At 36.8% G+C, this 20,600-nt stretch overlaps 1 protein-coding gene across 1 annotated transcript; it reads left to right on the top strand.

Annotated features, from left to right (window-relative positions):
- Positions 1 to 6,568: 6,568 nt before the first annotated feature.
- Positions 6,569 to 20,126, top strand: LOC144644823 (zinc metalloproteinase nas-15-like). The gene is made up of 8 exons (XM_078504377.1): positions 6,569 to 6,712; positions 8,710 to 8,733; positions 9,099 to 9,233; positions 11,414 to 11,455; positions 12,536 to 12,649; positions 16,781 to 16,801; positions 17,289 to 17,408; positions 19,877 to 20,126. The coding sequence occupies exons 1-8, from the start codon at positions 6,655 to 6,657 to the stop codon at positions 19,891 to 19,893; spliced, it is 531 nt and encodes a 176-aa protein (XP_078360503.1). The 5' UTR covers positions 6,569 to 6,654; the 3' UTR covers positions 19,894 to 20,126.
- Positions 20,127 to 20,600: the final 474 nt, after the last annotated feature.

Below are 20,600 nucleotides of genomic sequence, written 5' to 3'. Positions count from 1 at the left end.
CGTGTGATCATTTACTTTTCATTCTTCACTTGCGAACGTGTGATCATTTACTTTTCATTCGTAATTTGTGTTATGACAAAGAATATTTCACCCAAGTTGTCCGTGATAATACAACAGTATTAGATTGTGACAATTATTGGAATCTTCTTCTGTACAAAGAGGCATATTACATCAAACGCCTAGCACCTTCCCTCAACAATGGACTGAAATCCAGCAGAGATACTTATTGTTTTCGTCTCCTCACCCAAAGTATTTAAGATCTAGCTTGTATGTTAATTTTCTTAGTTGATGGTATAGCTTATACCGAAATATTACAGTTTATTTATCAAGATCTTGGACACAATGAACTTATTCGGGTAATCCTTCGTCCTTTATGTACTGAAACTGTCATCAGGTACTGGGTTTTGTTCCCGAAACAGCTGTACAATAGGTAAATACTGATTTTTCTGTACACTCTTACACATCAACATGTGGAGAACTATCACACGCCATAGTTACAATAAAGCTAAGTCTCCCAGTAGAAGAGATACACAAATCTAACTAACCTTCAAATGTTACCACATTGCAAACTAAACGGTGGCGATAACATAGCAGCTTTTTATGGTCCGCGTACTAGGCGCCCCGGTGTCTATAAAATGACCGTGTCAAAAATCGCCCAAAAAAAACGCCCCCGTCCCTCCCGCCACCCCCCCCGCCCCCCGCGTCCTTGTTCGTACGGTGACGCCCGCCCCGGCGTCCCGCCCGGGCCCCCCCCCCCCCCCCCCACCCCCCCCCCCGGCTCGATCGGGGCCGTCCCCCGGGTGGCCGTGGGGCCGCCGGCTGGGTGCGCGACGGCGCGCGCCGCGGCTCGCGTGGTCGCTGGCCGGCCTCCTGCCGGGTCCGCGGTGGTGGTGTGGGCCCGCTCCGTTGGGCTGTCGTCGGCCGGCCCCCGCTTTCCTCCTTTCTCCTGCCACGGACATTACTTAAAATCAACCACAGATTATTTTAGATAAGGAGAATCAGCAGTTCGGTCTTGGTACTGTCGTTGTTATGGTAACTAAAGTTCATTACAAGAACTCCATTGATCGCGTGATCTTCAACATTGCGTGTGAGTTCAGTTCAACTGAACATCTTCAAAAAACTTTAAACTAACATTAAAATGCTTTTAACAAATTCACATTTTCTATACAGGAGTCTTATTTATATTATTTATGAAATAATTGATTCCTCTTCTGCCTTTTTTCCACTCGTTTGTTTGGAGTTTCATTCTCTAAATTTTCAATATCCAAATTAAGCGAAAAAAGTGGAAATTCTGACTCCATTGTTTCAGTCTGAATGTCTTAGTACTCGTTGGCAAACATCGCGCAATTGGCGAGCGCGCTCAAGTTTCATTTTGGCGGGAAAGGTTTTCTCCTTTTACGACCGCTAAACACCAGCTAAATTTAAATTACGAGGTTCTTTTTTATTGGTAAAACTTCTTTTCAATTCATCGTACGGTAACACTACTTTATTTCAAAGTGACCGTGATATCGTGGCATATCAGGTCAGTGACCTAATATCGTAGGATATCAGGACAGTAGATCGCGCTTCTGATTGGCTACTTGCGAATTTGGGTACGGTAAGCCTGCTTAGCGAGAGGGTCCTCGATTGAATTTTGAGTCGTAAGAATTGCTATACTGAATTCGCAAATCTATTGCTGATCCTGCACGAAAGCTGATTTCTGATGCAAGAGAAGAAGTTTGAAGAAGTATATTACCAAAAAAGCATAAACAAAATTGATGTTACATTCAGAATTTCGGGTCGATCGAGTCGAACTGGAATTAAGGTTTGCTGTATAAACATGGTAGAATATAACTTGTAACGAGTGTTGGATTACCGTTTCCATCCAACCAAACATATTCTGTTCCTTTCTGTTTTACATTTTATAATCTAAAAGTAGCCTGCATGGCCGGCGTTCGAAGGGAAGGGAGAAGGGAAGTTCGAGCGTGAAGCGCGATTGTTAATTAAAAGAGCTGTCCAGCATACACTCCACTGACTTTAAATTTTTGGTACTACATGTATATGCAAGTCTTAATAAAGAAAATGTCTGCAGCTCTTTTAGTTAACAATCATTGGGCACTTATTATTGTGAACAAGCCAAACATTTGCAACCAGCTTCAAGTTTAGTGCAAAAGCCTTGTGAAAGAGTTCTCATCACGAAGAAGCCTCAAGGCTTCATCTGTTTGGTCTAAACAAAGAGGAAAAATATTTTGTTATGATGTGTCTGTCAGCTTTTAGCATACTTCACTGATTTTTGGACTCTTGACTACTTTTCAGTACAGACTAGTGAATCACGCTTTTCCTAGACTCTTCTCTTGCCAAGAACAGTGTTGCACCTCTCACACACAGCCAATGTTTTGTCTGGCCTGCAGGCAGTTCCCTTTCTTCCTTCTCTCTCTGTCTTTGTTTTCCCCTCGTCTCGCCTTTTCCAGTGGCCTGGCTTCACCTGGTCTTCGCTTGCGGAGGACACATACCCGGATTGGCGGGAATTCATCCTGTGCACGATTACGATGAATACCCAAGCAACAGTTGTAAGGCTAAGCTCTTTCCGTAGCCCGTAGGAACTTTCTATCAATACTCTTCAAATAAGAGCCGTACTGCAATTGTCAAAAATCAGAAACTCCCTTCATGCAACAAGAGGAGTTAAAGGGCATTGCACAAGTCGCAGATCAGGGGGAGGTCTCCTAGGTCCCCCCCTTCACCCTTCACCCATATGGCCAATAATTTTTGAGCAAGCTATTGTAAACAATAATTTAGGTATACTAATATCATTAATTAAGTTACACAAGCAGTATATTAGATGAAAACATAAAATTATGAACAAGCAATAATTACCTAAACGAATGTTATTTATTTATTTATTTTGCCCAGTTATCTTCTCTTTATCTTATCATTGAAGGATGGCCATTCATTAGTATATTGGAGTCTCAACCTGCGATTTTGAAAAATGACTTTTAGCAATGCGTCTTTTTAATGTAGTAACTACGCTTTTGTCAAAGGCAAACACAGTTTTTCAAGGGATTCTTTACAAGACCGCAATCAATTAGACTGTAAATATATTTAGGCTTCCACCAGATGTGCTTTATTGATAAGGCTTGTTGGTACAGACGTTTTATGAATTTTAACGGTTTATGTTGGAACTTATGCTATCGAAAGTCGCACACCCGCGTGCGCTAAGGTATTAAGTTTTATTGTGAGTGATAGACCTGTTCATCACAATTAAATACCGCGGCGGAAATTCCACGCCACGCCTAGGCAGTAAAAAGACGGCGAGTCCCATGCCTCTATTCATTTCCTAAGCGGTCAGCAAGCAAACAACATTATAAGTGCGTTAGCGAATCAATTTTTTTTCGTTAAGTATAAATGTATTCCTCTCCCCGTTAAGGGGGGAATCGCGTTTGGTCTATAGGCAATAAAGACCCACTTACCCCAATGAGTTGGTGTGCATTTAAAACATGATGTAAACGTAGACATAAATTTTCACCATAATTAGTTGCGTGTGAACACATTTAGTTTTACTTACTTTTACTTTAGATTGTACTAAAAGCAGAAAGTCTTCAATTGCAAAACAAATCCCGAGTAAAGCTATACAGTCAGTAAAATGTTCGCATATTAAACAGAGGCAGAAAAAATAATGTTAATCACTGATTTATTCCAGTTTGTAAAAAGCAATATATAAGCGTACGTAATCAGATTACAAGAATCGTTGCCTTATTTTCCCATTTGCTGTAGATGATTGATTATTAAGAAAAGGCTTTCCTCATTTCCTTATTATCATCCAGAACAAAATTTCCTAGAAAAATTATGGGGACTGCATAATCAATGTAACCCAAATTGTATTCGATCAACACCACACAGTTTATTGGGTGGCTGTTGTAAACAAGAAGAACCTGACCAGCAGGTGAGGTTTAGAAAGTTAGCCACGATAAGCAGATTTACCGATTAATTAAAATTCGTCTTCGTTCAATTCCGTTGCAAACCAATCTGCTGTAGTATTGAAGCTTTAAGAGTCTGTCGAAGTTTCGCATTCTCATTTTTCGGATCACCTCCAAAGTGAGGAAAACCTCAAATAATAGTTTTTTTAACTTAGGAAAACATCAAATGAGTGATAAAAAGGCGAGAATAACCAAGAATGGTTTCGACTGACGAAAAATAAGACAGATAAAAAAAAAAAAAAAAAAAATGATGCGTTGTCAGTGACGTAGCGATTTAACATACATTGTTACAGAATTGCAATATAGATTGTTTAGTGCTTTCTTCTCCTTGTGTGTTCACAAGAAATACTAGATGCTGCATACATGCAAGATTTAAGATTTTGGAAGAAGAACGTACTAGAACATTTGCTACCTGTTGTGCTGATCACCACTACATTTCAGCTCAATATGTTTTGCCAGTGATAAAAAAAGCTTCGAATTTCAGGTTTTAGCAGTCAATGTTAGTATGGTTAAGACAACAACAATCCAGGAAAACAAAAGTGTGAATTGTTATTTGCTGGAAATAGGAGGTTAACAAAGTCTAATTGAACGAAGTGAGGTTTCTCATATTTGCTTCATTCTGCAATTAAGAATCGATTGCTTCAATCCCAATGAAGTCGATAACTGCGACAGTATAAATTCGGTTATAGATCATAGTTTTGATAAATATAGCCTATCTAGCCTTTGGGTGATTTTTCCCGGAAATCAGTCTATATTATAACAAAGATTAACTTCCGAACTCACCTCTAGTTGCGATATCATTTTAATCATTTTTTCGAGAAAATAAAGTTAACAAGGATAAGTCATTTCTTATGTTTTCATCGCTAGCACACAAAACTTATCTTACAAGAAAATTTATTGTTGACGAAGATTTTTTTGTTTTAAGACTGACAGAAATAGTCATTGTTATCAACAATGGTTCATATTTGTCATTGTTGACGATATTGTATAGACGTTCACTTGGCCTGAGAACGATCTATCAACGCTGTTGTTATCAGCAATGTTGCATATTTGTCATCGTCGTACGATATTGTTCAAATGTTTATCACCTAAAAAAAAATCTATGGGTGTACACAGTTTAACACTCCAAGGGGCGCTGTCAGGGGGATTTTGTTGCATTTATGGTATAACGAAGCTAAAATTACGATCAAGTAACTTCGCTCATTCACGAGATGAAGATATTAAGTGAATCACTCAAGGGAGAGCAAAGTGTAAGACGTTTTTAGCGATTTACCAAGACACAAAGGTAGAATTTGAAAACGTCTGCCCGACTTTTTTAATTTGCGATTAAAATCTCATGCTTATATAACTCATGGTAATATCTTTTTTGTTACTTCAGTAGACTAATATAGTCATTTTTAACAAAGCTAGACCATTATTTTTAGGTTTCAATTTATGTAAATATGTCTTCTTCTAAATTTGTTGTTTGAGAATCATTCACGCCCATGAAAGAAACCAACGTATTTATTACATATTGTTCACCAAAACCAGAAGCTCATAACTCTTATAGGTTCCTGATGAAATACACTGATTTTTATTGTTCTGTGGCAGCAAACTAGACAGTCGGAGTATTATGAGGCGCAGGTGAAATATCTGGCATTAATTTGACGATAAGGTGTATTAAAGTGCAAACTTCAAGGACATACAGACGATGCATCGTTTTAAACCTTCACAACTTTCTCGCAAGAGCTTACCATCACGTCGTTCGCTGACATTTTATCACTGCAAGCCCGATTATCATGCCAACGAAGAATAAACAGAAGTATTTTATCCCGCGGGTAGCACGTGGAAATTTCGTGGGTGGCGGGTGATTTGTAATAACACAGTCGACTGGTTCTTAAAAGTTAGCAAAACACAATGCCCATGCGCGAAAAAATGTTCCACTTGAAATCCAGCATAAGACTTGAAAAAAGCAGCTGACCCCTCAAAACAGGTGTCTTGAAGCCAACTAAAAAACAGCCCTCTCCCTCAAATTTAATAAGTGAGAGGAAACAGTTTGAACAAATTGCCACTTTATCCAGTATTATATAACTTGAATACGTGCGCGAAAGAATAAATGCATTTATCTCTGCACTAAGCTTACATTCTGAACAAGCACAGTAACGATAACATCAGTGATGTTGGACAGAATTCCAACAGCGTCAACATAGTGGGCTAAAACTGCGACATGTTGATAACAATCGTGTTGATAATAATGTCGACATTTTATATTTTAGCATCTAATTTTGTACAACCACACATCGTTTTCCCACGATAAAAGTCTATACAATATCGTCGACAATGAAAAAATATGGCAGTGCTGATAACAATGACTATTTGTGTAACAACTTCGTTGATAAATTAATTTCTTCTCAGTTATACTGTAACATTAGTTTTGTGTGCAAAGTATAAGCAAATAGCAAGTAACTTATCCTTCTTGACTGTATCTTAAAAACAATAATTACACAATATCGTAACCGTGCGTGTATCGGAAGTTGAACTATATTAAATTTATAATAACCCACAGAAACAGTATCTATAACCGAATTTATTCTGGCGTACGTACAATACCCAATACTGTTTTAAATGTTGTTTGTTATAAATGTCACTGGGACCAGTTCATTCCGTTCATATGAAACTGCCCTTGAACACGATCGGTTCTTAATTACAGAAGCAAGGAAAGATGAGAAACTATACTATGTTCCTGTTGCTGCTTTGTGTCTTCATTGACTTCAGTTATGGTGAGAAGCTTTGTTTATAATTATTAGTTTAGACCACTTTATGACGGCATAAGATTCTTGGAAGAGTGCCATCTAAAGCGATGCCAGTTTTTTTAGGTTTAGTTTGTAGCATGCCTTGTTTGTTGTTTTTCTTTTTTGCTTCATTATTACAACTGATAGAAGCGCAGGTTATCGCTGCCGAACTAGCCTGCGTAAACAAGCGCTCTTTCGCGTTTTTGAGAATTACCGGTGAGAGCACGAGAGCTCCAGATTAAAAAAAGGCGCCTTTAATCACTTGACCAAGCCACTAAGCATTGCTTTAAAAGTAATTCCATGGTTGATAGTTTATGCTGCACTGGTTCCGGTTATTTGTGAACTACCTATTTCCTTACGATTAATTTAACTATCATCACGGGCTGTGTAGTCAAAGATCTGCCGAAAAATTATGGAATATCTTCTGAGATCTTCTGACTTGACGAAGACATGTCGACCTGACGAATATTTAGTAAACCCCTTCGGCCGGTGGGTGCCGGGCGGGTCGCGCGGGCGGCTCGGCGGGCTCCCTCATCCAGCCTGGGCCCCGCCCTTCAGGCCTCACGACGTGGCAGTAGTGGGGGGCTAGAGGTACCATCGGTGTGCCTCTCGGCGAGGTCATCGGACGGTTCGCTGTCCCGTCGTCGAGTCCCACGTGACGCGTCAAGCGACGCAAAAATTACTGGGTGGGTTATAACTTCGAATATCTCTGAAAAAGTACGAGGTCTTTTAAGATTTACGAAAACCACTCGAATTTTTCCCGGCCCTATGCCCACTTAGGGCTTTGGACATAAGTCAAGTTAGTCACTCAAATTTTTCCGGGGATTTAACTAATAACTAAAAAATAACCCATATTAAAACTGGTAATTGAGAACGTTAGCCCTGTTCCCCCGTCAAGATTCTTAACAATAGCCCACGCTTAATAGCTTAGTTCTAAGCCTTTTTAAATCATCCGCTGATTATGGATGCGCAGAGTTCATTATACATGGACCTATATACCTACCAAACAGCGCTTCGTTTCATAGAGATTGAAAGTAATTAAAATGATGATATTCATATAGAATACTTCATGGAAAGTGCGCGCGTACGGTGTTTACGCACGAGTTGGTAAAGCAAGTATCAGAAATCGAACGAGTGAGCGGAGCGAACGAGTTGAGTTTTCTGATACAAACCAACGAGTGCGTAAATACCATACAGAGCACTTTCCATGTGATATTGTGTTTATTATATACGTACTGAGATTGTCATTGAATTCATTGAACGCCCCATTTAATGAACAATTCAGTCGAAGATACTCCAACATGTTCAAGTGAGTTATTTTCGTAAACATCGTAAAGCAGATCAAAGTCTTCATCGGACAACGGCACGTCCAGCAGCTTTGTATTTGCTTCCACGGCCTTCTTTTTTCGGCTCGTTTTGTTTTGATTATTCAAGCCAACTGAAGCGGATAACCTGCAAGATGCTCGTTCAGTTATAGCTATTAGTGATATAGCTCGTTTTTTTTTTCTTTTTAAAAAAAATTAAACAAAAAATTTTATTCCCTTTTTTTTTTTTTTTTTTTTTTTTTTTTTTTTTCCCCTTCGACATATTTTTTCCCCAAAAAACCGGGGGTTTTTAATTTTTTTTTTCTGAGGAATACTTGAAAATTTCAAGATAAACGCCGCCTGAATCAGCCCTGAATGAAAACTTCAACTTGATACGTCTCACACGTCAAAAAACATGATACGCAGCTTCTGATTGGACGTATCATTTTCCTCGCACGTGAAAAAAGCGATACGCGCCTTTTGATTGGTTTACATCGATTTTCGAACGAAAATTTACTTAGCGGCTTTTTGGTGAGTAAATCTCAGTACGTATATAATAAAATGCAAAATGTCACATCCAACTTTTCCCAAAGACACGTTTAATGATCTACATGTGCTAGACGATAATTTTAAGTGCAAATCTCCTTACTCTATAATAACGTTATCTCTGTTGCATTGCAGAATCTCCAGCCCCTAATCAAGGAAGTATGTACAGCTATTGTTTTACCATTTTTAATTTCTCAGTAAATAAATAGAAATGAAACAAAACCAGAATTAGATAAAAAGAGAATAAAAATAAATTAAAAGTAAGTTAATTAAAAAAAACGTAGGTAAATAGATCAAATAATACATAATAAAATACCATTTCATACCATACCATTCCATTCCACGTCACGTTATGCTACGCCCATGTCATACAATAATATAATAAAATAGAATAAAATTCAAACCAAATAGAGTAACAACAGTTGGTTTATCGAGGAATGCCAAGGATAATTATTTCAATCCTCCAAAAAGTCAGATTTTCTATGATAAGTTGAATAAAAAATGTTTTTTTTTTTATGTAACAGTTTGTGAAAGAGATCTGCCCAAGTGGGCCGGTTATTGTCCCACATGGGCCGCGGCTGGAGACTGCAAAGATCCGAAGAAACAAGTTTTTATGGAAAAGTACTGCAGAAAATCATGCAAACTACCTTGTGAAACGGGTACTGTATTCATATGATCTTTCTTCTTAATCTTAGTGATTAACTTTAAGGACATACGGTGAACAAAAAGGTACTGTTTAATATCCAGGTTTATTTAATTGTTTTTGTACAGAATGACTGCAGTAGCTAGATTAAGTCTGCGATCCAAGGGGCCCATCAGGCTGGCGCCTATCCATGAAGCGACCCGAACGAAATGCTTCCAAGGGGCCTTGTGTAATAAAGTTGTTTTAAATTATTTGAACACGTCACATTCAACTTTAAATATATGCTCGGATATTTGTCCTTGAAAAATATCTGCTTCAGTTTATCTTAAGTTCCGCTCTAGAAAAACCGTCTGCTACCTGGAATAGGTAATATACTAAGCAAGAGAAAATCTAAAATTTTAAAATTTTTCCTTTCCTTTAAATTGGACGAGAGCCCACCACGTGAGCTGTCAAGAACTACCTACAAATAACGGTCTGCTCCTGCGCACCAGTGACTGACAGTAATTTTGTTATAAATTATATTCTGCCCATGCGTAGCTGTTTCCAATTCCGGGATAAATGGCGTTTCGTGTTCAAATTTGTAGGAGCGCGGTTTGATTTATTTACTAGACAATTTTGTCTATTAGACACGAAAAAACAGCGGGAACATAAAGAAGGCTTGAATTCCCTGCACCCAAAAAACTGACAAACAGAATGCGGTGCGGGAAAAGTAGACAATTCAATGTGGGACAAGCAGACAATTCTTAGCCCATTTATTGAAAAAAAAAAAAACAACTTACTGTAAAACAAACCCACATAGCCTTGCATACAACAAACGGCAGCAAACAAACAATAACAATAGTTTACATTTGGACAATAAAAAACCAACCTGTATACATCTGACCCGGCCAAGGAAAATGAGTAAACAAAAACAAATACACTAATTCACACGAGCCGATCATCAGGAAAATAAAAGACTGAAATCGTAACGGAGACAAATTTAAATTTAGGCGACTTTAGGCGATTTCAAATCCGCTAAGGTTGAAAATCCACAATGAAACTTGTTTACTGTTTAGCGTATTTATACTAGCTACTTTACATTCCACACTTTCTTCGCATAATCTCGTACCGGCACTTACAACATACTTCTGACAAATGCACATGTGCTTGGGAATTAAAGAAACCATTAATCTTTTGTTTCATTACGCTTCGCTTCATTCAGACAAAGATAAATGAAAAATTAACGATATCTGAAAAAAAAGGGGAATGTGGCACTCTAGAGCTCATAAAAGTAAATATACAAAAGTAAGTAAACGAATAACGCGTTGCAGTTGTTGTCCGTTATGACCAAAGACGGAAGCGGGTGTGTAAATTGGGAAAATCGTCTTTTAAGGTGATTCCACTGAAATAGAAGGAGTATTAAAAATTTTCTGAAACTTGGTCCAGGTTACAATTATGTTATGAGCATGAAAAAAATGAAATAAAAAATGGGGGTCACCGCGCTAGTTTTTGTGTAAAATGGATGGACATTATAGCAAATATACGACCCGCGAGATATATATTAGGAACCCTAGTAATCCAAATGGGGATCGCTATTATTTCCAGAAAAAACATTTTGCATTAAAGAACTAGTCTAGTTCGACAAAATAGACTTTGATCTTCTATTAAAAACTATTCTTATTGTACAGGAAATAATATAAGGAAAGAAATTTAAGATTTTGCTTCGTGCGCACGTTAACGGCACTACCTAAAAACGTGTTTTTTACGGCATTAAAATTAAAATATCCCAATGTAGAATTTTAAACTTTTTTTAAAATCGCGATAAATTGTAGACAACCGTATGACATTTAAATTAATGTATTAAAAAATGGGGGTCACCGTGCTCGTTTAAGAGAAAATGACCATTTATTTCCTTACCGAGCTTAGCCTGAAGGAAATCTCGTAGTGTTCTGTGTGCGCGCGCGCTCGTGCGCGCGCTAAATGACGCGAAAACTTATGCGCAGAAAGGATGCGCAATGCAATACCGTGGAATCACCTTAAGTCACGAAATCTAATGAAAAGCAGTCTGTTTAACAAATAGTTAATTCTCTCACATTTTTCACTTTTATATTTCTGATGCACTGACCTATGTTTTTTCAGACTTAGGTAACAAATACAAATACTTTAAGTGTTGACTTTTTATGACAGATTTTAATTAACTTCTTATTTTACTTTCAGAACCATCTCCGAATCCCAACACGAAGCCACCTTCACCTCCAGGTACTCTGGCTGAAATACCTAGACTGTTGATTACTTGTCGTGCAATAAATTATTTTAACAAGCCGAGTGGAATCGATTTCGGTCTAAAAATAGATTGTCGGTTACTAAAAAGTAACGAGCGTGAACGAGAAGCCCGTTTTGCGAAGGTTGTCATGATGATTATTAATCCGTAGAAGGTTGCGACTGAGAGAAGTTTAAAGTCGGGTTACAGACAGTAAACTTGATAATTTGGCCAATTTTTCAAAATAAGCCGCCGTGACGTACTTGTTGTCTAAAGCTCCCTTAAGGACATTGCCCTGTATTGCACTGCGCAACCTTTCTGCGCAAACTTTTTACGCGTTACTAGCGCGCACATTAACAAAATGGCGGCTTTTTTCTATGCGGCTTAATCCGCGAGAAAAATAAATCGTCTCTTTCACGTAAACGAGTATGGTGACCTATCAATTTTTTGTCATATTCTGGGTGTAGCGATCAAGTTCTCACTGTAAAACGAAAACAAAATTTCCTATGTTTGAAAAATAACTTATCACAGGAAATGCGTGCTTTACCAATACTTGTAAGGGAACTATAAATGAGTTATGTGGTATATACAAAGTCCTTGTGCTCCTAAGCTAATATGAATATTTGAATATTTCAAAATTCAAGTTCATCATAATGATATGGGAAAATCTCATATACATTTACTTTCAACACACTTAATTAATATACGCGACTACAAATTAAAAACTAGTTTCGTCAGAAGACCTCGTCAGTTGGTAGCATTCGCGTACATTAATTAAGTGTGTTGAAAATAAATGCAAATGAGATTTTCCCATGTCATTATGATGTTCAGTAATACTTTCTTGGCTTCGGCGAACAGAATTTCACGAAAATTCAAGTTCCCTCGAGGTTATCAACAAGTAGGCAAAGTTGTTTCTCTTTGCCAATTAAATGGGGAGCAAACACTGAATTTGGAAATAATCAAAAAAGTATGCGATAAAAAAGTGAAAGTCAGCCCTAAATTTCATTTCAGGAGAACATCATAGTAATAATTTATCATTATTGCTGTTTTATCTGTTGTGTTTTTCCTTTGTCTGTCAGCATTTTGTCGTGACCGTGATCCAAACTGTGACAAGTGGAAGTCATTGGGAATGTGTGACAATCTTAAAAACCAGTTAAACATGGCCATTTACTGTGGAGTTACTTGTGACCTTTGTAAGTATAAAGCATTTTAAGGGCATGTTCTGTTCCCGAAAACAACACTGAGTACAGATCAAGTGTTTGGTAGGCTGCAGTGCAGTGCAAGTGCATATGCGAAATAAGAAAAAAGCGAGAAAAGCGTCTTTAAAAATCACTTCTAATATGTAAACATAGGCACGCTAAGCGTGCAGGAGTTATTTTTTCAATTTATGGGGTGGCTAGGGGTGAAACTGGGTGATTGTCCTGTTGGGAAGGTTTATGCCATGGGTTGAGCTATTTGTGTATGGCGGCCCACGGAGTCACTTTTTTGCACAATATTTGCTTGCAAACAAAATAATTTTTACGTGCATTTTGATACATCAGAACTGTTTTATTCAATACGTAAATTTTCATCATTTAATTGAAAAACAAAAATTAATTCAACTCTCAAAATGTCACATTATTGCACGTTCTTATTCCGTTTAAAGTGGTTATTTTGTTGCTAGCTTTGTAGCAACCGTAACGTGTTACTTTTGTTTGTTACGGAATACTTTTTGGCTTTTTGCCGAACACTGTAACATGATCCTGTTGTTTTTCTTTTGTAACACGATACTCTTGTTTTTCTCGAAAAAGCCACGACTCCATATAAGCTCATATAGACATTGAACGAAAAGTACTACAATAAACGAAGTAATAAACGAATCAAATAAAAAAACACTCTCTTCGGGAAAGTTCTTTAAAGCGCAGGACACCTGGAGTATTTGTTTCCTGTCAGAACTGTTCAACAAAGATTTTCGTTCATTCACAACGTAAATTCTATTCAACAAACAAGAACTAATTGAGTTATCAAATTGTCACGGTATGGCACGCTCTTATTCTGTTTTTGCTATTGATCGTAGTTGCTTTTAACAGCAAAGTTAATCTTGTCCGGTTCATTAAATGTTTGAACGATATGTTTTACAGTTGATTTCAGTTTACTTTGGCCGCCCGCGTTGCGGTTTGCTGGGAATTGGACTTGGTTATGAGTTGCTAATTACGTTGCGGTTTGCATCATTGCGAACTTCGATCAGTTCCCACTTCGGCCCACTAACTTTCCATCTGGTGATGAGGAGAAACAAGACATGTTGCTCGAGTCATGGCGATTTCTAAACTCGAGATTTTGAACTTGTCAGGGTGAAGTAGCTGAATTGCAAGATAACGTTTCGCTCACGCAAGTGATTTGCCGATAAATAAATTTTATGCATGTAGAAATTTGGTCAAATTTTAACTTTTGTATGAAAACACATATTAAACGATTTCTGCGAGGCATAATCTTCACTTTCTTTAATTTCAAGTCTTATGCGTTTGTAAACCGGATGAAACTGAATGGTTTACCCATATGTAAAATTGATTTTAATCGAAGACGACGCGACGCGACAGGGAAGACTAATTTGTTCGAGACAATGTTTACGGCTCGCTAAACATTAAAGTTTTTTTATTTTTATGACATTTGTTTCTAACAGTTTAGCGTAGCAAAGCCTTTTTTGATAACATAATTACAGAAGGTTTTAATAAATTCGGGTTGAAGTTGGGAACTTTGTATCGAAGCTCACACGCAATTTGATTCGCAAACTCGCAACCTATTTGGCAACTTCGTAACAAACTTTCCAATTTCCCAACGAACTTCGCAAAGCGGGCGGAAAAAGTAATGACAACATTATTCCTCAAATCTACTTTGTGCAAATGTTACGTGTAATATTTACTGCGGTCAGGAAAGGTAGCCTCTCCAAACGAACGCTCGAACAAGACGAATAACAAGTTAGTGTTGGGCCTTTTGCTCACGGCGTGTGCGTTGTAACCAGGCGAGCGTACGAAAAACGTTTTTGATCCAGGGGTTAATTCACAACTCGCCTCCTTTTAATCTAAAAACGTCGAACGAAATCGCTGACTACAACTGTGTCAGATTGCCTCCCCTTTATAAACTACAATTTGATTGGTTCCGATAGTACCTGAAATCTGATTGGTGTGACAAACAAACATACTTCACTGACCCATCCACTGACTACACGACCCATCACGCCGACTAAGAGCTATGTTTGAAAAAAATAACTCAAATTGACTGGAATAAAGAGCAGAGATTTCTTTCCTCCATATAGCCTACGCTCAAAGTTTTTACACAAAAGCAGTAATTACGGTTGGTCTATTAAAAAGACAAAAAAAAAAAATGGATAAATAAAAAAACTTGCAACTCTTAAGTAATAATAATAATAATAATAATAATAATAATAATAATAATAATAATAATAATAATAATAATAATAATAATAATAATAAAATTTTCTGGATAAAAGCAGACAAACTACTATTTTTAAAAAATGTACAACAACTTTTAGTTTGCAAGACATGTTTCGATCGTTCCAACGATCATCTTCAGTTGTGGGTTCGTTTACAGTTGAAGTTGAATTTTTTACAAGCAATGGCGTAATATGCGTGATACGCAACATTCGTGATACATTTTAAATACATTTCCACTGGGAAAACCCCACGTTAAATAAGCAGCGCAAACGTGCTGACTTAACTCTTTCATTTTAGTATTATGTTATTTTCTTATAAATAAGTGTCGTTTAATTTAATTTATTTTTTTTGCATCATTTTGTGTAATAATTGTAATTTTCTAAGTTATTTTTACTGTTTAATTTCTTTGCCGTGTATTTATACTCGCGCGCATTGTTCCATGTCTCGCGCATTTAAATGCTGCACGTTAAATTTAAAAGGTATCAAGAATGTTGCGTATCACGCATGTTACGCCATTGCTTGTAAAAAAATTCAACTTCAACTGTAAACGATCCCACAACTGAAGATGATCGTTGGAACGATCGAAACATGTCTTGCAAACTAAAAGTTGTTGTAAATAATAATAATTTTAAATAAAAAATAGTCATAATTTTATTTCTCTATTTCTAAAATATTTACAATGGCTAAAAATACATTCTGACTTACCGTAATGATTCGATTTAGCGCCCGGGGCGCTTATTTACTTTTGGCACCTCGAGGGAGGGCGCTTATTCGAGACAGGGCGCTTATTCGGGACAGGGCGCTTATTTAATTTCTTGAGAAACAACCAAATGTATCTAACAATAACAGAAACTTTAACAGTTAGAAATTGTTTGAAGTTCAGTTACTTTTTAAAGAATTGTTCATTTTAGCAGTAAATATACACATGAACTGAACGGCGAACGGTCAGGAGTTTATCTAGTTGACGTCAATGACTTCGGTATGGGTAGTTATCCACAATAAGGGCACTTATTAGAATAGGGGTGTTTATGAGAACGGGGGCGCTAATTAGAATGGGGGCGCTTATTGGAATAGGGGCGCCTTATTTACAAAAACACATTCGAAGAGGGGCGTTTATTCGGAAGGGGGCGCTTATTTGAAGGAGGGCGCTAAATCGAATCATTACGGTAAGTATACATACATACATACATACATACATACATACATACTTTATTGCATAGCTCCCCCTTGGGGGCTCTTCCGCCATACAGAAATTAAAAAGATAAAAGATAAAAATATTTACAATAAAGAAGAAAAAAGAAAAAAAAAATCAGAAAAAAGGGGTATAGTTGAAATAAAAAATTCGCAATTAAGATTATATACATTACAGTTAAAGGGGTATTTACAAATTTACAAATGAGCATACATTACAAATACGACTTAAGTAATTAAGTAATTAATAATATATAATAGCGAAATATGAATCTAAAGAAATAATCGAAAATAAAAACAAAAAAAATATGAAAATTCGATAAAACTAAGTTAGGCGGGCGGTTGAGAATATTGAGAATTTCTTTCTAATAGTTATAAAGGTGTGAGTTTGGTTTTTTAAAATTCTTTTTAACGGAGTATTGTACATAGGTCATTTTTGTGAGTGTTGAATAACGTTTTATTATTTTTTTTTAAATAATAATAATAATAACGATAATAATAATGATGATAATAATAATAATAATAATAATAATAATAATAATAATAATAAATTCATTACAGCATATTTGTCAATTCCACAAATTTAATAATCATGCACATTTTTATACGGTGAAATTATTGTGATTTAGATAAGAGAGACACATCGGTGTTTAAATTTAACCTGAATTTTCTCATTTTTTCCCTTATTCTTTGTGTTTTTAGGTAGGGCACCTACTCCTGACGGTAAGCAGAAGCTCCGCTGGTAACCGACATAATTAAGCTTCTTTCTACACATCGAAAACGCTAAGCCGAGGACTATGGAGAGATTGTCACATTTAAACCTGGTTGTATGACCTAGCTCCTTTCCTGTACGCCCGAGTGGTAGAGCGTCCGACCAGTGTGCGGAAGGTCATCTCTAGTACCGTACGTTCGTACACCTGACAACAAAACTTTCTTAGCTCGATGGGTTTACCAAGTTTTCTTGGTATGGGGCGCCTTCGGCTCGCTCGGGTGCTCCGCTAACTGAAGATATATTAACTGAAGATATAAGGTTACGAAATAGCAATAAAACATAATGTCAGTCATGAAATCGAACTCTTTAAGTTATTCTATTTCAACCCTGAACCTTTCATGGAGAAGTGGAGATTGCCATGTAATAAAGTAATTAATTAAAGTACATATCTTAAACAAAACAAAAACCTTTTCTTGTCTTCATACTTTGTTACAACAGAATGCTTTGACAAAAAACAGAATTGTGAAGACCTGAAGAAGGCTGGATTTTGCACCGCAACAAATCCCACCATGGAGTACGAAGTGAAAACAAACTGTTTGGCAACGTGCGAGTTTTGTGGTGAGTACATAATGAAAAAAGAACTTAAAAATCATCCACACATAAAATAGATTAAACTGTAAACTAGATTAATGTAATCATTAAGAGGCTGTATCTGTAATAGTGGTCTGCCCGATCTGGCTTGTTAAATAGATTTCGCTCTTTTCTAGTGTGTTGCAAGACTTTCATGTACTTATACTAAAAACACAATTCACTTGACCGGATCATTAATTTTTTTCGAGTTTTTAAGGATTTTCGGTTCACCCGAACGAGCACTTGTAACGACCACTGTCAAGGCTTAAATTTACCACAACTTTGAAAATTAATTAAAAAAGAACTAACAACTTCTGTACCAAACAAACACTACAGCCTGTTAAATTATGTCTTTTAAATTTATCACACCAACTTTCACGAACATTGAGCTCGAATCAAGCTAGCAGCAAAACATTAACGACACCCCTATCACACACCTTGATGAAACACTTGAAAACGGCTCAGATTCAAACTTTATTTTTGAAAAAGTGAGGCGGTCTACTTCAATCAAACCAACGCAGCCGAAAAGTAGATGTAATAGAAAATGTTCCTATCGAAAAAAACCTTTTGGTATCGTCTTAATGAAATATTTACAGCTGTGTAAACTTGCCCAATTTCGAAGATCTTCATGTTTGCAGCCATTTTGAGGGACTCGTCAGGACGAGGAGTTTCATCAACTGGCCTCACAGACATACCTAACACCATCAGAAATAAACAAAGATTAGATATAAATGCATTGCAGTTCAACTGAAAGAGAATAAATCGTGTTTAAAAATGGAAGCTCGACTTACATTTCAACGATTTCTACGGGCGTAAGGTCATTCTTGTTCGAATTTCGCTTGATGATTCCACAACAAATAACAATATTTGACACGCAGACTTTGACTGAATGTAGCGTTTGAAACAGTTAAAGGTAGTAACCTCGTGCTTTCCCTTCTTTGCCGGCGTACAGCGAAGTTGTTTTCACGACAAAACAGCAAGCATCAGGTAAAGAAGACCAAACTGACATGTTTATCGATTGGTCGGTTATATACTTCATGTATGGAGTACCGTTGTGTACCGTATGTGTACCGTATAGTGCCTCATACATGAAGTAGTGACCGACAGGCCGTTTCTTCAGCTGTTTCTTCGGACGTTCAAGGTTTTGCGATGGAAAATCTTTGCTGTACGCCAGTAAGGAAGGAAAAGCACAAAGTTACTGCCTTGAGCTGATTCATAGGTTCCATTAAGTCGAAGTTTGTATGTCAAATATTGTTATTTCTAGTGGAATCATCGAGCGAAATTCCAATAGTAACAACCGTACGTCCGTAGACGTCCGTAACAGTCAAAATGTAAGTCGAGCTTCCATTTTTAAGCACGATTTATTCTCTTTCAGTTGAACTGCACTGCATTTATATCTAATCTTTGTTTATTTCTGATGGTGTGAGGTATGTCTGCGAGGCCAGTTGATGAAACTCCTCGTCCTGACGAGTCCCTCAAAATGGCTGCAAACATGAAGATCTTCGAAATTGGGCAAGTTTACACAGCTGTAAATATTTCATTAAGACGATACCAAAAGGTTTTTTTCGATAGGAACATTTTCTATTACATCTACTTTTCGGCTGCGTTGGTTTGATTGAAGTAGACCGCCTCACTTTTTCAAAAATAAAGTTTGAATCTGGGCCGTTTTCAAGTGTTTCATCAAGGTGTGTGATGGGGGTGTCATTAATGTTTTGCTGCCAGCTTGATTCGAGCTCAATGTTCGTGAAAGTTGGTGTGATAAATTTAAAAGACATAATTTAACAGGCTGTAGTGTTTGTTTGGTACAGAAGTTGTTAGTTCTTTTTTAATTAATTTTCAAAGTTGTGGTAAATTTAAGCCTTGACAGTGGTCGTTACAAGTGCTCGTTCGGGTGAACCGAAAATCCTTAAAAACTCGAAAAAAATTAATGATCCGGTCAAGTGAATTGTGTTTTTAGTATAAGTACATGAAAGTCTTGCAACACACTAGAAAAGAGCGAAATCTATTTAACAAGCCAGATCGGGCAGACCACTATTACAGATACAGCCTCTTAAGTGTCTTTAAACCAGTTATGCATATCGAATCGTAAAATTTCAATTAACTTTAACAGATTAAATTTCTCGACAATTTTGTGGTAGTTCACAAGTGCAGTTTAACGAGAAATCTCCTCCCTTTCTCCTTCCCTAGATGGAAAGCCAGGAAAATTAATCAACGTGAAATTAAAAAGATTATTTTTAAGTTTTTTTGGGTTATCTTTTCATCAAAGTGACTTTTTATCGTTACTTATATGTCGGGATGCACCATTAAACGAATTTGTTATTTATATCAAATTTCTCTCTCTAATACTTCCCACTTTCAACAAATCTTGTAAAGGAATATTTGCAGTTTAATAAAGATTTGTTTTCTGTGTTGCATCATTAATTGCGTTTTACTTTTTTTGTTATGTCCTTATTTAGTTCCTGACCTCCCATGAAGCTGAGTACCTACATTGAGGAAAACGTTGCCCTTGTGACAGTGTTAATCTAAACATGGGATACTACTTATGAATAAAGACTTGCATGAGCTGTCTCAGATAAATAATTAACAATTGTAATTGTAGTTATCAGGAGTTTAATGTAACAATTACAGCTCATCAGTAATTATAAATGTAAGGGATGGCTCAAATTTATGTAACTGAGACTACAATAAATCACTGAAGGTCCAAGCGATATTTGTATTCATTTATTAATAGTTGCCAAAGACCCTATTTAAATATGGCTGCCATTGAGTTTTGGCTCCCAGAATAATAATTTGTCAACATAATTAAACTGCTATACCTAAAACATCAAGTCAAAAAAAAGTCTATAGAGTTTCAAAGCAATACTCTTACATTAAATAATGGGAAGTTACAGCGATATTTATATTATTCAAAACATGAAAACGAGGCTTGGCAGGCCAGGCTGACTTTCTCCATGCAAATCTCTTAAATTTAGGGTATCACCCACCGTTAAAAAGTGCAATTTTTCTGAGTTTGGGATTTTGTGATGTTCAGATAAAACTCTTCAAGGGCGTTCTTTTACAAAAAAGGTTCACAAAAAATCTTAGTTATGCGCGAAATTATTGCGCAATAAAGATTTTGCAAGGTTAATTATGTTAATTGCCCGTTGAGATGTCCTGTCAACGCGTCACGAAATCCCAGCT

This window comes from Oculina patagonica, chromosome 2 (genome assembly GCF_052425735.1).
Source record: "Oculina patagonica isolate OP01 chromosome 2, crgOcupat, whole genome shotgun sequence".
Taxonomy (NCBI): domain Eukaryota; kingdom Metazoa; phylum Cnidaria; class Anthozoa; order Scleractinia; family Oculinidae; genus Oculina; species Oculina patagonica.
The sequence above is the reverse complement of the archived record's forward strand: the minus strand, read 5'-3'. Positions and strand labels throughout refer to the sequence as shown.

Bases quoted from the DNA above. Each gene is read 5' to 3' on its own strand.
- LOC144644823 (XM_078504377.1), top strand. From the start codon at position 6,655: ATGAGAAACTATACTATGTTCCTGTTGCTGCTTTGTGTCTTCATTGAC. The intron at 6,713-8,709 runs GTGAGAAGCTTT...GTTGCATTGCAG, and splicing joins CTTCATTGACTTCAGTTATG to AATCTCCAGCCCCTAATCAA. The intron at 8,734-9,098 runs GTATGTACAGCT...TTTATGTAACAG, and splicing joins TCCAGCCCCTAATCAAGGAA to TTTGTGAAAGAGATCTGCCC.